Source organism: Mobula birostris, chromosome 14 (assembly GCF_030028105.1).
Source record: "Mobula birostris isolate sMobBir1 chromosome 14, sMobBir1.hap1, whole genome shotgun sequence".
NCBI lineage: Eukaryota > Metazoa > Chordata > Chondrichthyes > Myliobatiformes > Myliobatidae > Mobula > Mobula birostris.
Genome location: NC_092383.1, coordinates 71159298 through 71176685, shown reverse-complemented (window position 1 = coordinate 71176685; position 17388 = coordinate 71159298). Strand labels below are relative to the sequence as shown.

At 39.9% G+C, this 17388-nt stretch overlaps 1 protein-coding gene and 1 long non-coding RNA gene across 4 annotated transcripts in view; one reads left to right on the top strand and one right to left on the bottom strand.

The window, feature by feature from the left end:
• Positions 1–848: 848 nt before the first annotated feature.
• Positions 849–15968, top strand: LOC140209961 (uncharacterized). The gene is made up of 3 exons (XR_011889114.1): positions 849–1187; positions 11646–11719; positions 15752–15968. It is a non-coding gene; the product is annotated as an uncharacterized lncRNA (long non-coding RNA).
• Positions 3803–17388, bottom strand: part of kif21b (kinesin family member 21B) — a 158831-nt gene continuing 145245 nt past the window's right edge. For all 3 annotated transcript variants that reach the window (XM_072278652.1, XM_072278653.1, XM_072278654.1), the window contains one exon: positions 3803–7111. In XM_072278652.1, coding sequence (XP_072134753.1) covers positions 7015–7111 — 97 coding nt within the window. In that variant the 3' untranslated portion in view covers positions 3803–7014. The remainder of the gene's footprint in view (positions 7112–17388) is intronic.

Genomic DNA, 17388 nt, shown 5'->3' with positions numbered 1-17388 from the left:
GCAAGGTGTTGCTTTTCCAACCTAGGTGTGCCCTCATCACGATAGTGGAGGAGGCCATGGATGGACATATCGGAATGGGAAGTGGAATTAAAATGGGTGGCCACTGGGAGATCCCGCTTTTTCTGGCGGACGGAGCGCAGGTGCTCGGCGAAGCGGTCTCCCAATCTATGTCGGGTCCCACCGATATACAGGAGGCCACATCGGGAGCACCGGCTACAGTATATGATCCCAACAGACTCGCAGGTGAAGTGTCGCCTCAGCTGGAAGAACTGCTTAGCGGAGCAGATGTAGCACTTGTTTCGTTTGCAAGGATACGTGCCGGGGGGAGATTAGTGGGGAGGGACAAATGGTCAAAGGAGACGCGAAGGGAGCGATCCCTGTGGGAAGTGTGGGGGGAGGTGTTTGGTGGTGGGATCCCATTGAGATGGCGGAAGTTTCGGAGAATTATGTGCTGCTGGACGCGGAGGCTGGTGAGGTGCTGGGTGAAGAATATGGTATCCTGAGAATAACTATTCCTGCTGCGGATCCGATTGGTTGAAGAGCGTCTCACCCTATCCTCCCGCCGCTCTACCAGAGATAGGGTTCCTCTTGCCCTCACCTACCGCCCACCAGCCTTCGCGTCCAGCACGTAATTCCCCGCAACTTCTGCCACCTCCAACGGGATCCCACCACCAAGCACATCTTTCCCTCTCCCCCCATTTCTGCTTTCCGCAGGGATCGCTCTCTACGTGACTCCCTTGTCCATTCGTCCCTACCCACTGATCTCCCTCCTGGTACTTGTCCTTGCAAGCGGAACAAGTGCTACCACCTGCCCTCACACCTCTTCCCTCACTGCAATCGAGGGCTCCAAACATTCCTTCCAGGTGAGGCGACCCTTCACCTGTGAGTCTGTTGGGATCATTTACTGTGTCCGGTGCTCCTGTTGTGGTCTCCTGTATATCGGTGAGACCCGACGTAGATTGGGAGACCGCTTCGCCAAGCATCTACGCTCCGTCCGCCAGAACCAGCGGGATCTCCCAGCAGCCACCCACTTTTAATTCCACTTCCCATTCTTATTCCAATATGTCAGTTAATGGCCTCCTCCACTGTCGCGATGAGGCCACACTCGGGTTGGAGGAACAACACCTTATAATCCGTCTCGGTAGCCTACAAACTGATGGCATGAACAACGATTTCTCGGACTTACGGTAATGCCCCGTACCCCACCTTCACCATTCCCCATTCCCTTTTCTCTCTCTCATCTTTTCTCCTCGCCTGCCCCGTCGCCTCCCTCTGGCGCTCCACCCCCGTTTTCTTTCTTCCGTGGCCTTCTGTCCTCTCCTATCAGCTTCCCCCTTCTCCAGCCCTGTATCTCTTTCAACAATCAACTTCCCAGCTCTTTACTTCATTTATCACCTTGTGCTTCTCTCTCCCCCCTCTACCTCAGCTTTTAAATCTATTCCCCCCGCTTTTTCTGTCCAGTCCTGCCGAAGGGTCTCCGCCCGAAATTTCGACTGTACTCTCTTTTTCCATAGATGCTGTCTGATCTGCTCAGTTCCTCCAGCATTTTATGTGTTTACATGTATTTTTTCTATGACAGTTTCTTTGTAATTTTAGTATGTTCTGGTACTGCCAATGCTTCAACAAAGCATCTACTTTAAGAGTAAATCTAAATAAACAAAAGCGAAGAAAGAATGTCAACTAAGATCTCTGAGAGGACGATGAAATGATCAATCAGGAAAGCATAGCCAAGTAAAAATGCAGCATGGCAGATGGAATTACATCTTCCCATTTTTTAAAAAAAGTGCTAAAATTTGCTATCAGAAAGCTTAAGGACAAATTTATACTGATTATACATCAAGATTTACATATGCTCCATATAAAATTGTCATGAGAAGTAGGGGTTATTTTAACTCCGGGCATGGTAAATGGGCAGCATATTCATCCATCCAGTCGGAGATTAGTGTTCTATTACTCTGCTGCTAGTAAGTTGCACACAGAGAATATTTAAAATACCACACCTTACGTGCTTCACTCTTCAACCAATTGAACCAGCAGCATGAATATTTATTCTCAGGATATCATATTCTTCTTGTTATTGTGGAGCCTGTGGGGGAAATATTATTCAAAAGGGGTTACTTACCCATGTTCTCATTGTGTCTGCTTCACCTGTCTATAACTGGTGGAACCTCCAAATATATTCATCGTAAGGACAGCAATTAAGTTTTCATTCTACATTTTTCTTCAAATTTTAGTTAGAATATGAGCTTTTCTATTTAGGCTTTCTTTGAGTGGTAAAAAGTGGACTTTAATCATGACAGCATGATTTAAGTTAGGGCAGTTATTCACTCAGTAGAGATGGGAAGGATAATAAGTCAGGTTTTGGGGACGGAAGACTAAAACTTACTTATTGAGCCCAGGATGCATTCTTGTGGTACAATGCAAACCTCTCTTTACTGTGTCGGAACAGTGTACAATAAAGTGGCCACTTTATGAGGTACAGCAGTGGAACTCGTTGTGGTCTTCTGCTGCTTAGCCCATCCACTTCACTGTTCAATGTGCTGTGCATTCAGAGGTGCTCTTATGCACACCACTGTTATGTGTGAAAATTCCAGGAGATCAGCAGTTTCTGAGATACTCAAGCCAACAATCATACCATGGTCAAAATCACATTTGTCCCCATTCCTGGTGCTTGGTCTGAACAACAACCAAACCTCTTTACCATATCTGCATTCTTTTATGCATGGAGTTGCTGCCACATGAGTGGCTGATTAGGTGTTTGCACTAAAGAGCATATGTACAGGTGTACCTAATAAAGTGGCCACTGAGTGTAGATCATAATGTACTTAATAACCTGAAATAATGCTTAAGCTTATGAAATTAACAAGTTAGTTTCATTAGTTTATGCTTTTTTGGAACTTTAATTGTAAATCTATTGTATTTACTGTGTTGGCTTTACAGGTGGTATTAGATTCAAATATTCAGCATTGTTTGATTAAAGGTTCTCAGCTATTGGGAACAGCAGACATATTTGCCTTGATAAATATTCTGCAGTCATTAGATGGTCCATTTCCTTTATGTTATTGAAAAGTTTAAAATTTTTTTATGTCTAAAACACTATCTTCCAAACAGCTTTGGCAGCTGCCAAAGGCAGCATCTTCATCATCTATTTATTCGGAGCTGTTGTGTATAGTGAACTTCTGCTCTCAGTGACACACCTTCCTTCAACCTGATCTATTAAATCAATCCATTTACGTCATCAAAGTCTCTGTTGCCACACAATGTTGCACAGCCAAGGTCCAAGGCAGCTTCTCTTGATGGTGCATACAGAGGCTATGATCTTTATTGTGGCTGTTCTTGACTGAACAGCAAATTCTGAGCAATCCCATTTTGTTTGAGAACCTTGTCCTCTTCAGTCCCAGAAGAGGAACAGAGATTTGGTCAAATCACATTGAACAGAGGAGCTGGCTTGTGGGACCAGGTGGCCGATTCTTTCTCCTGGTTTTGTTGCGGAGAAAGAAAAGGGGATGGAAGGGAAGAGAGGTTCAAAGATGGCATGTAGCTCCACGATTTTTATTTTAGCTTTTAATGTTAATTCTTGATATTTTACCATTTACCTGTACTACAGGTAACCTAAAGGTAATCCCAACAAGATTAGAAATTTGAAAATTGTCCAATGCTTTCTTTCAAAAAAAAAATAGTAATTGCTGCTGAATGTCAAAATCAAATGCAGCTCCAGTATGAACCTTACTATTTCCTGATTGTGGCTGGTGATGACATCGTACAACCATAATAAGAATTTGCTGTAAATTAATACAAACACTGCCATTTAACACTTTTATTTCAGTTGAACAATATTTACAATTACCAATTATGTAACATCTTAAATCTTTTTACATTAGATACAGTTTATACATCTTGTATTTCTAAAAGGTTTTACGGTGTACAGACGTTTTCTTTTACAGAAATGTACAGGTGAAACAGTAAACTTAAAGGCACTTCTTAGTTTTACTGTAACATTAAGATTAACACTGTTTCCAATGATGTGCTGAACATCTCTCACAGATTTTGAAAATTTAATTGACCTTGTCAAAACTGACAGGTCCTCTGCCTTTTATTTTGTTCCATGGGAATTTTTCTCAGTAATAAGGTTGACTTTTCCACTAGTTTGTGTGGAAATTCCAAAAAATAACTTAGCAAAATGCAAGAGGTAATGCTGAATGTTAAGGTTTGATTGAATGTTTGAAAGGCAAATTGCATTTCCCACAGAAATTAGTTTCGAGGGCTGTAAAGAATATTGATAGCAATGACTTCACTGACACATTCACATGCACGCTATTCTAAGTAACAAGAAACATATCCTGTACATGTCTTAGACATTAACACAGTTCAATTATTTCCTCACACCTTGAGCACAAAGCTTGATCTAATGTCAAGTATTTTTACAGAATTCACTACTAGGAATTCTATAGGAGATAGGGTTCAAATGAGATAGCAAATTATTTTCTCAACACCTCAAAAAAATATTTCAAAGTTGTCAACTAAGATTCAATGAATGTTAGCAGTAACAGCTGATGATAATAAAGCCTGCAAAATACTTTAAGACAAGAATACAACATATATCCACAGTACAACAGCTACATTAAAAACATTAATTTCCCTAACACTGACATCTAAATCTATCTATTTAACCTCTTCTCTCAAATAGCGCTGAGTTGTCATAGGCTTGATGTCAATTCAAGTAGTGTAACATTTTCTAATTTAAAAAGCACCAGAAGGACTTAGAGGTATTGTGCTGATACTAACCTATGTATCAAGGTGGCAAGGTACTGATCTATGGGGCAATTCCCACACCTTTAATCAGTTTGTTTCTTGAACATAACTCAATTGTGCTACAGTAGCATTTTTTCCAACCATCACTCTGCAATTAAGAACTCCATTTTTATTATCAGTATTTCTAAAACTACTGAATGCTACAATTTACTAAATGACAGACAACAAATATTCAAGTCAGAAAGTAAATAGCCAACTCCTTTGAAGGCTTAGTATTTTGTTTATGGCACAGTACTGCAGTCAAATTATATTATCATGTGTTCCAGAATATTAAGATTGTAAACAGAAACATTGAGCACAGCAATATTTTTGACACCAGATTGTATTTTTCTTGCACGTCATTAGAGTCTAGCCTTGGAATTAGCTTGGTTGTTTTTACTAAAAATAATAATTTAAAACTTCAAGCTTGCAAATTTTCCATGGACTCACTAAATTTGCAAAAGATTACTTCATGGCCATTGATCCAATAACTTAAGTGGAACTGACGTGCAATATATCAGCAAATCATGCAGTTAGGACTTCTGAACGTGGATGTATTTCTACCAGCCTTTCTGTAATGATCAATAAACCAATAGTTTGGAATCAACTGATCTGGTCTGGTGTCTCAGGGCTGTGTGTGCCCGCACCCACGTTACCCCCGCCCCTAGCACACTTTCTGTGCCACCTGTGCCACACCCCTCCCGTGGCACTCCACCATCACCATTCCCAACATCCTTTTCTTGCACCAGATTTAGAAACTCACTCTTCGCTCCACGTTGATAAATACAGTACTTCGCAAAAGTCTTAGACACCTTATCAATATGTATGTGTCTAAGACTTTTGCACAGTACTATAGATATAACAGACACTATATGCAGTGGCTACTGAGACTACAATTTATACTATCCAAATCAGCAAGGCTTGGATAATGTAAATCATACTAAACCCAAAGTTTTAGGACTTGGAGATGTACTAAAATATTACGGTTAAATTCAGAATTGAAGCCTTTCATGGTATTTAAAGACTTCCCTCAAAGTAAGCCTTTATCTGAATACTCAGAATCACAATATTTTCACTGAGCATGGAGATAATGTTGGTAAGTGCACTGATATACTTTTATATAAATCTAGAAACTTTGTTTCATCAGTTTAGCTCAATCTTCCAAAGGCATTGGTGACTGGAGACATCCAGTTAGTCCAGATTCATCTATATTAAGATCCTCCATTAGAATGTGTATCTAATGTGTGTGCAACAAGTGTACTTACTGGTGAAGACTAGTTCGCTACTTATGGTGAACACCATAAATTAAGACTACTGTCTTCATCAATGCCACCCTTCTGATGTAATGACAATCATTGAAATATTATGCTGGGACGCATGGTGTGGCATAGACAAATTAAGAACTCACACTTGAATTTCTTTCACGTTGCAGAGAAGAAATGTTGCTTATTTAAATGCAATGAAGACATATTGCTTTAGTTGATTATCCATAGTTTGGATAAAAAATAAGCTTATTATGAAGTGCTGTTTTTCCTGGAGGCGAGTGACTAACAATGGCAGTGGTAGCAGTTTGACCATATGATTATTTTGATTCCATATTTATGCCTGCATGAGCTCACCGTGTGAATGACAATATCTGATCAACAGAAACACTCTAAGATGACATTATTGTGCAAACTTTGAACATTTTCCCTTGGAAAAGTTCAGTGAACCATTGAGACAGTTAAGAGCAACATTGTCTTGTTCAGTAGCCTGTTGGGCTTTCACATCCAAAGTTTTGGTGAAATATATTCATTCTTCTATAGAGGAAATAATTTCCTTCCAATTACAACACTGTGCTGAAATGAAGATTCTTGGGTACAAGATTGAAGATTGAATATGTAGAAGTATTAATGTGTAGAATAATGACAGAGCTGCAGGAAAGGAAAAATTACCTTAAGTGTATGGAAAGAATGCCAAGCTTGTGTCAGACTTACAAAGATGCAGTGTGGCTCAGGGTGCTTTGTTGCTATGACGATTTGTTAGTGCTGTTGAGAATTACATTTGTAGTTCAATATTTGCAAAATTATTGCTTGCAATCCTTTCTTGCTGCACAACAGTTTCCAGTGGAGGGAAGAGCCACAATGATTTTCTTCTTCAGTTTAGAAATCCTTGTTTGCATGGTTTTGAGTTCGTATCCTCTTTATTCTCCTTAAAGAATAGTTTGTTGTAGTAAATGCACAGTTAGGTGATGTCAGATAATTCCTGACTGCTGTCTCTAGTGTCCAGCATGTATCCATTTGTTAACCCTTTAGCATTCCATGTTTTTACTCTGCAATCGCTGAAAGAAATGTTCAAAAGACAATAAGAAAGCAAATTCTGTTCAATAGTCACTGTAAGCATCTTGTAAGTTTCATTGATGGGATATTACAAAGGCTAGTGTTAAGAATAATTCAAATATAAATTACTTTATATCAGAATATATCAAAATGTCTTTAAAAGCAAATATATAGAAGTAAGCGTGCCACCTATTCCCTATTTCGAAATTCCACCCAGACTCCTGTTATTCATAGAGCATTTAATTGAGAAAACAGGGCTCTGAAGAGAAGGCACACTTGCTCTGACTCCTCCAGATTAGCTTCTTCTGAATAGCTACCAATAGCATACACCAAGAGACATAGTTAATTACTAATTTTATTTTTTTTAATTTAATGATGTATCACAGTAGCAGGCCACTGCAGTCCTAGGAGTCCATATGTCCAACTAATCCACTAACCCGCATGCCTTCGGAATGTGGGGGGAAGCCAGAGTAACCAGAGGAAACCCACACAGTAATGTGGGGAGAACATACAAACTCCTTACAGACAGCGGCTGAATTGAAACCTGGACATTGGTGCTGTAATGGCATTACACTAACCACTATCCTACCGTGCTGCTCTCAAGTTAGACAAGTCTCTCATTCCCTTTTTGTGAAATACTTAATTTTGACGAGCTCTTATTAACCTGATTTTAAAGGGTCATAATTAATCCAAAAATAATGGACCCTACTTAGTTACCAAAGTTTCTTTATTCCGCACTCTGTTCTTCTAAGAATTCATGTAATTTGCTATATTTAATTAATTTTAATTAAGTACACAGCAAATCTAGCATACTGTATAGAATTGATCTCCTTATTGAGGAAGGAAATCAATGCATTTACAGAAAAAGTTTACTTGTGTACTACCTGGAATGGGCAGGTTATCAAATGAAGAAAGGTTGGACAGGTTAGGCCTCTATCCATTGCAGGATTTTGACAGGGTAAACATTGAGAGGACAATTTCTTGTGGGAGAATCCAGAACAAAGATTTACCATGGTAGAGGTGGACACAATTACAAGACAAAACATTTGGTCAGGTTCATAGTTATGGAAGGTATAGAGGGATATGGGTCAAATGCAGGCATATAGAACTAATTCAGGAAGGTACTTTAGTTGGCATGGATGACTTGGTCTGAAAGACTAATTTCCATGTTGTATAACTCCCTGACTGTATAACAATGATGGGTTTTCCATTTATGATAGAAGAGGTGTAGGTGTTTATCTGACGGTTCTGGGGAATATTGGTAAGGTCACACCTGGAAAGTCCTGCCTGTAGTTTTGATCCCCATATTTTGGAAAGGGTACACTAGCAGTGGAGGGCACGCAAAAAAAGATTTATTGAACTAATTCCCTAGGTTCAGAGGGCTGTCCAATCATGAGTGGCTAAAGAAATGGGATTTATATTCCTTTGAGTATTGAAGAATCTTATTGAAACATAAGATTCTGAGGCAGTTGTCAGGTTAGATGTTGAAATGTTTTCAGAAGATGTCTCAAACAAGTTGACTTAAGTACAAGATTATGGGCAAATATTTAAAACTAGTATGTGCAGGAATGTCTTTTTACAAAAGGCAGCGAACCTCTGGGATTTTCAAACTTAGTTGTTTGTGGAGGCTGCATCATTGTGCATACTTAAAGAGGGGGTAGATACATTTTGGGAAGATCAGGAAATTTTGGCTATGGTTAGGTGACACGTTAGTGGAGGTTGATCCATGACTATTTTAGTGGGCAGATTTACGGGGCCACATGACCTACTCGTGCTCCTATTGTGTTCTTATTTACAACAGAAATGGCTGAGCCAGGGGCTGATCATCCTATTCTCAACATACATAAAATCTGCATTTAGCTTTTCTTTTTTGAAAATTTGTCTCATGTATAGAGTTTGTTCACCAACATTTTCCTTGCCAACAGTAAACCAGAAATTAAAGAGAACTAATTTTTGAATTAATTTTAAAATATTTACACAAAGGGCAATAATCGTCAAGACAAACACAAGAGATTAAGATACTGAAAAATAATAAAAAATACTTTTGAAAATTAATCATTGCATCTTCAGAAATAATATGCCACACAACACTAGTTTGTCAAGTCAAGAGCGGTAATTATGGCACAATGTAGACTTAAAAATTAAATTAAACCTAGCTTTGGAAGATTGTGTGAAATTTTTAAAAAAGTTGAAATTCATGTCAACTGAAGATTTACAGCTGTATGGTGCACTGTGTCAGAGGAGCAGTGTATAACGAACAGCAAACAATGGATCCCAGTTGTGTTCTCTTCCTGATTGTAAATGTGATTAACACCATGGAATCTTTGCCATTCATTTTTCATTTTTACCTCATTAAAAAAAAAATCAGATTGTTTGCAATTGCATGTGGAGGGTCGATGACCAGATACCTTAATAGGGGACAAGGAAATGACGGACAAACTGAATAAGTATTTTGCATCAGTCTTCACTGTAGAAGACACTAGCAGTAGAATGGAAGTTTCAGAGTATCAGGGGTCAGAAGTGTGTAAAGTTGCCATTACTAGGGAGAATGTTCTTGGGAAGCTGAAAGGTCTGAAGATAGATAAATCACCAGGACCAGATAGTGTACACCCCAGGGTTTTGAAAGAGGTGGCTGAAGAGATTGTGGAGGCATTAGTAATGATCCTTCAAGAAACATGAGATTCTGGAATAGTTCTCTTTGTTATATCTCCCCGCTCGCTGGAAAAATGTTGAATACCGGGTGAAACGCAAAGTCTTTGGGGTAAGTGCAAGTCTGTGTCTTTGCTGGGGGGGGGGACTTTGGGGTTCTAACATTTAACTGTCATTCATTCTTTGGGGCACTCCTCTGTTTTCATGGATGGTTATGAAGAAAAAGCATTTCAGGATGTATATTGTACATTTCTCTGACATTATATTGTACCTTTGAACCTTTGAAATTGCAAATTTCACTCTGTTCTTCAAGGAGGGAGAGAGACAGAGGAAAGGAAATTACAGGCCAGTTAGTCTGAACTCAGTGGTTGGGAAGATGTTAGAATTGATTGTTAAAGATAAGGTTTTGGGGTACTTGGAGGCACATGATAAAATAGGCCATAGTCAGCATGGTTTCCTCAAGGGAAAATCTTGCATGACAAACCTGTTGGAATCCTTTGAAGAAATAACAAGTAATATAGATAAAGGAGAATTGGCTGATGTTGTGTACTTAGATTTTCAGAAGACCTTTGACATAATGCCACACATGAGACTGCTAACAAGTTAAAAGCTCATGGTATTACAGGGAAGATCCTAGCATGGATAAAGCAGTAGCTGATTGGCAGGAGGCAATGAGTGGGAATAAAGGGAGCCTTTTCTGGTTGGCTGCCAATGACTAGTGGTGTTTCAGAGGTCTGTGATGGGACCGCTGCTTTTTTTACGTTATATGCCAATGGCTTGGATGATGGAATTGATGGATTTGTTGCAAAATTTGTGGATGATATGAAGATAGGTGGAGGGGCAGGTAGTTTTGAGGAAGTAAAGAGGCTACAGAAGGCCTTAGATAGCTTATGAGAATGGGAAAAGAAGAGGCAGATAGAATACAGTGTCCGGAAGTGTATAGTCCTGCACTTTTCTAGTAGAAATAATAGGGTAGACTATATTCTAAATGGAGAAAAACTTCAAAAATCTGAGGTGCAAAGGGTCTTGGGGGTCCTTGTGCAGGATTCCCTAAAGGCTAATTTGCAGGTTAAGTCTGTGGTAAGGAAGGCAAATGCAATGTTAACATTCATTTCAAGAGGACTAGAATATAAAAGCAAAGATGTAATGTTGAGGCTTTATAAAGCACTGGTGAAGCCTCACTTAGAGTATTGTGAGCAGTTTTGGGCCTATTATCTTAGAATGGATGCACTGACTCCTGAGAGGGTTCAAAGGAAGCTCACAAAAATGATTCCAGGATTGAATGGCTTGTCATATGAAAAGCGTTTGATGGCTCCTGGGCTTGTATTCACTAGAATTCAGAAGAATGAGGGGTGACCTAATTGAAACATATCAAGTGGCGAAAGGTTTTAATAGAGTGGATGTGGAGAGAATGTTTCTGATGGTGGGAGAATCTAGGATTAGAGTACACAGCCTCAGGATAGAAGGGTGTCCTTTTAGGATGGGAATGAGGAGGAATTTCTTTAGCCAGAGAGTGATGAATTCGTTGCTACAGGCAGCTGTGGAGGCCAAGTCTTTATGGATATTTAAGGCAGAGGTTGATAGATTCTTGATTGGTCAGGGCATGAAGGGCTACGGGAGAAGGCAATAGGTTGGGGCTGAGAGGAATAGTGGATCAGCCATGATAAAATGGCAGAGCAGACTCAATCAGGCTAATTCTGCTTCTCTATCTTATGGTCTTTAGTGAGAAGATAACATCAACCATGCACAATATTAGTGCCATTCTGTTCATTGAGCAGGATGCATTTGTTGGTTACACTTCAATTCATTAGTTCTTCAAAAAAAAACTCCAAAGAAAAAAATAAATAAAACAGACTGGCTAACAAATTCTCTGAAATGTCTTACAAGGAAAAAAAAATTGTGAACATTCTCTTAAAAAGAACATTCTGCTGGAACATCATATCAGAAAACCTTAACATTTGGTAAGTTAAAACATATTTATTTCAAGTGTAATAGATTTTATGAGCTATTTTCCCCTGAGGAATCATAGAATATTGATCTCTTACTATCTCTAAAGTTATAGTTACCACCCTCAAAGTAAGCCACTGCCAATAGACTATAACACAATCAGCTCTGTGCTCCAGTTGTTTATCAGAGATTATATTCAGCCTTTCATATTTCCAAGAATTTTGATTTGTGCAGCTTTATACCTTCACCTCAATGCCAGTGTGTAAATTGAAGAGCAGTAATGAGAATATAATCAAATTGGCATGATAGAAGAAAGTTAACATGAATTTCCTATTGTAAGGTGATATGGATTGTTATGTAGCTTTTAAATATTGATCTAGATTAAACTGGTTACTATAAAACCATAGGGTGTAAAGATTTGGTGAAACTCTCTGCTATAATACCCTCTATCCTGCCTTTTCATTTCACTCCTCATTAAAGCCAAATTATGCCCTTTTTTGATGGCTAATACAGACACATCAGGGAGATAATACCATCATGGCAATATCAAACTAACTTATATCCTCCTGCAGACTGGCATTGTGTCAGTAGTGTTATTCCTCACTTAGGCAAACAGCCCTGCAGTCAAGGCACCTTCACATGGATGTAAAATTGTGCTGTGCTTGTAAGGTAGCAGAGTCTGAAAACAGATTTTGCTCGTCCGAGTGTCTGAGAGCTCTAAGAGAGGTGTTGCCGTTCTAATGGCATAACTGGTCAACTGTCATTTGATTTATTTCTTTCATCATCATCATCATCAGGTGCCATGCCCAGATTGAGCCTTGACTGCCATGGCCCACACACTCCTGTTTCAGGTCAAGTGGATCAATTCATTGGTATTCATTTCCAGTTCTCTGGCTGCTGTCTCCATCATCATTTGTCTTTGTCTTCCTTTTGCTTTCTTCCCTCCAATCTTTCCCATAATTATCGTGCATTCTAACTCCTCTTTCCTAATCACATGTCCAATGAAGTTACGTTGCCTTTTCATGATCTCATACGTTATTTCTCATTTTGTGCTTGCTCTGTTCATGATATCCTCGTTAGATATTCGTTTCGTCCATGATATTCCTTGCATCCTCCTCAAACACAGAGGATGTGTTTCTTTACACAGAGTTATAGAACACTATAGCACAGGAACAAGCTCTTCAGCCCATCTAGTCCATGCTGAACCATTGATCTGTCCAATCCCATCAAACTCCACCCATACTACAGCTCACCATACTTCTCTCATCCATGTACTTATCCAATTTTTTCTTAGATGTACCGACAGCTTGCTCCACACTTTCACCACCCTCTGGGTGAAAAAGTTCCCTTCATGTTCCCCATAAATATTCCACCATTCCAGCTTTCACACTTAAGCCATGGCTTTTAGTTGTCGTCTCACCCAACCTCAGTGGGAAAAGCCTGCTTGCAATTCCCCTATCTATATCCTTATAATTTTGTATAGTACCTCAATCAAATCTTCCCTCTATCTTCTAGGTACTTTGGAAAAATGCTCTAACCTATTCAACCTTTCTTTATAACTCAGGTCCTCAAGTCCCAGCAACATCCTTGTAAATTTTCTCTGCAATTCTTTCAAACTCTTGTACAACTTTCCTGTAGTCCTCACCAACGTTTTATAGAATTTCAACAAAACATCCTAATTCCTGTACTCACTACATTGATTTATGAAGGCTAATGTGCCAAAATATTTCTTTACAACTTTATCTAGCTGTGACACCACTTTCAATGAATTATTAATCTGTACTTCCAGATTTCCCTGTTCTACCAAACACCTCAGTGCCCTACCACTCACTGTGTAAGACCTACTGTGGTTGTTCATCCCAAATTGCAACACCTCACACTTGTCTGAGTTAAAATCCATATTCCATTTTTCAGCTCATTTTTCCAGTCGGTCCAAATCCCACTGCAAGATTTGATAGTCTTCCTCGTTAACCACTACACCCACAAATTTGCTGATCCAGTGTACCACATTATCATCCAAATCATTGATACAGATGACAAGTAACAATGGACCGAGCACCAATCCCTGTGGCACACCACTAGTCACGGGCATCCAGTCAAGGAAGCACCCATCCAGAACCACTCTCCAGCTTCTTCCGTGAAACCAATGTCTAATTTAATTTACCATCTCATCTGGAATGCTAAATGACCGAACCTTCTTGTCCAACCTCCCATGCAGGACCTTGTCATAGGCCTTGCTTAAGACAACTACTGTCTTGCCCTCATCAACTTTCCTGGTAACTTCCTCAAAAAACACTATAAGGTTGGTTAGACAGAGACATAACATACAAAAGCCTTGTTGACCATCCTTAATCAGTCCCTGTCTATTGAAATACTTAATATCTAGTCCTTAGAATACCTTCTAATAACCTTCCCACTACTGATGTCAGGCTCACCAGCCTATAACTTCCTTGTTTATTCTTGGAGACCTTCTTAAATAACAGAAAAATCTTTGCTATCCTCCAATCCTCCAGCACCTCACCTACAGCTAAGGATGTTTCAAATATCTCTGCTAGGGCTCCTGCAATTTCTGCACTGGGTTCTCACAGGTTCAAGGTAACGCTTGTCAGGTCCTGGGGATTTATCCATCCTAACTTGCCTCAAGACAGCAAACACCTCCTCTGTAATCGGTATAGGGTCCATGATCACGCTGCTGCTTTGCCTCACTTCTATAGACTCTGTGTCAATCTTCCAAGTAAATACAGGTGCAAAAAATCTATTAAAGATCTGCTCCATCTCTTTTGGCTCCACGCATAGATTATCACTCTGATCTTCCAGAGAGCCAATTTTGTCCATTGCTATCTTTTTAATATATCTGGAGAAGCCTTTAAGATTCTCTTTCACCTTGTCTGCTAAAGCAAGCACATTCCTTCGTTTCACTCTCCTGATTTCCTTCTTAAGTGTTCCCTTATATTTCTTATACTCCTCAAGTATCTCATTTCTTCCTACCTGCCTATACCTGCTATGCACCTCCTTCATTTTCTTAACCGGGGCATCAGTATCTCTTGAAAACAAAGGCTCCCTAAACCTGTTATCCTTGGCTTTTATTCTGACAGGAACATACTGTACAAAATTTGGACTTTCAAAATTTCACTTCTGAAGGCCTCCTACTTACCAAGTACACCTTTGCCGAAAACAACCTGTCCGAATCCACACTTGCCGGATCCTTTTTCATACCATCAAAATAGGCATTTCTCCAATTTAGAATCTCAACCTGAGGACCAGACCTACCCTTTTTCATAATTACATTAAAATTAATGGATTATGATCACTAGATGCAAAGTGTTCCCAAACACAAACTTTTGTCACCTGCCCTCTCTCATTCCGAAGTAGGAGATCTAGTATCACCATCCCTCTAGTTGGGATATCTACGTATGGATTAAGAAAACTTTCCTGAACACATTTTACAAACTCCTACCTATCAAGCCTTGCTTATAGTATTGGGTGCCAATCAATACGTGGAAAATTAAAATCACCCACTATCATAACCTTCTGTTACTTGTAATAGTTTGTGACCTCTCTACAAATTTTCTCCCTTAAATCCCACAGACTGTTGTAAGGTCTATTATATAATACCAATAATGTGGTCATACCTTTCCTATTCCTCAGTTCTACCCATAAAGCCTCATTAGACAAGATCTCCAGTCTGTTCTGACTGAGCACTGCTGTGACATTTTCCCTGACTAGCAATGTCACTCCTTCCCCTTTAATCTCTCCTGCTCCATCATGTCTAAAACAACGGAACCCTGGAACATAGGGCTGCCAGTGCTGCTCATCCTGCAACCAAGTCTTGCTAATAACTATTGTAACACCCTGGGAAAGGTTTCACTGCTAATGTAATGGTTTTTCTGTAGAAGCACTGCTAATGTAATTGTTTTTCTGTAGCAGCAGTGTTTGGGTTATGGCTAGAGATAATGGGGGCTTTGGAATGTGCACCATCCAATGAAGGGAGTGGTTTTTTTGTTGTGTGCCTGAGAATGAGGTAATCTGGGTATTTTATTCGGCAGGAGATGAAGAGAAAAGATGCCAGAAAGGAGAGGTTGTAGACACCTGAAAGCAGTGGACTTGGAGTGGGGCCAGGAGTTGACGAAGCCCGGGGAAATCGATGGAGGACCAGCGGAAGGGAAGCCATGAGCTCCGACTTGTGCACATTAGACTGTTTCATTAAAATGGGCCCTTTTCTTTTTGTTTTACTTTACTAACCCTTTACTCAAATTAAGAATTATAAAGCTAAATCATTTAATTGCATATGGTGTACTGTCTGTTATTTTGTGGTACTGATTTGTAACGGTAACACATCACGCAGCATCCACACAAACAGGAGGTTTTGCACCTCGATCTCATACGTTTGGTGGGGCCAGAGATTGTCCTTCCTAGACTTACACAGTCAACAGAACCCGAGGGTTACACTATGATGTGTTGATCCATGTCCTAAGCTCATCTGCCTTTGCTGCAATGCTCCTTGCATAGAAGTATATGCAGCTCAGAATATTGATCCCACCATGCTCAACATTTCCATTCCTGACTATGTATATAAGCTTAACAACATCTTTCTCCACAACCACTCCACTATCTGTTCTGATGCTCTGGTTCCCATCCTCCTGAAACTCTAATTTAAACCACACCAACACCACCCCCACATGCAGAACTAGCAAACCTTCCCAAAAGGGTATTAGTTCCTCTCCAATTCAGGTGCAAACTGCCCCTTCTGTATAGGTCCCCCCCTTGCCCAGAAAAGAGCCAAATGATCTAAAATCCTGAAGCCCTCCCTCCTACACCATCTACTTAGCCACATGGTAATCTGTATGAACTTCCTAATTCTGGCCTCACTAGCACATGCTACGGTTAGAAATCCTGAGAGCATTACCCTGTCCTTTAACTTAGCCCCTAACTCCCTGAACTGATCTTGCAGGGCCTCATTACCCTTCCGACCCATGTTATTGGCACTGATGTGGACCATAATCTCTGGCTTCTGGGATATTTCTCCCAGAAGAGTTGAACAAGAATTGGGTTTCCAAAGGAAGTTAAACCCCATTATTATACTGCAATATAGATTTTAAAACCCACTGGACGTAAAGTTCAAAGTGGAGAAATTCATGACTTTTGCTTTTGACTTAGGAAAGGCTTAGTAGACAAATCACCATACCGATGAGCAGCAAAGAAGAATCAAGTACGGAGAAAAGCAGAAATCAGGGGTTTAAGGTATACTACTGGCACGGCTCTTAATGGCAAGGACACGTCGAGGCAAACAAGGAGTTAGGCCTGCAACATAATTCCACAGCTTCACCCGGCAATCGCTGTAGCAGAAAGGAAAGAGAAAAAGAGAGACAGGAGTATAATACAAGTCTGAAAGATGTAAGGAAGAAGGAGACCCAAGGAACAGTTGATGTATAACACAGGAATTATCTCCTTTTTAATCATCCCATTATTGAATGAATACAGATGCTATTTAAGGGAGCTTTGTTGTGGCAAGTCATCTCCTCCTACCCTGACAATAAAAGTACTTAATGGTCTTAAGCCACAATAAGACTCAAGTAGATCAACATAAAGCACTTTCCAACAAACCGAAGCAACATTTACAAATGTGCATTTACAAGCCCACAGCCAACCCTACAGCCTAATCTTTTAATCTCTTGTCTTTAGC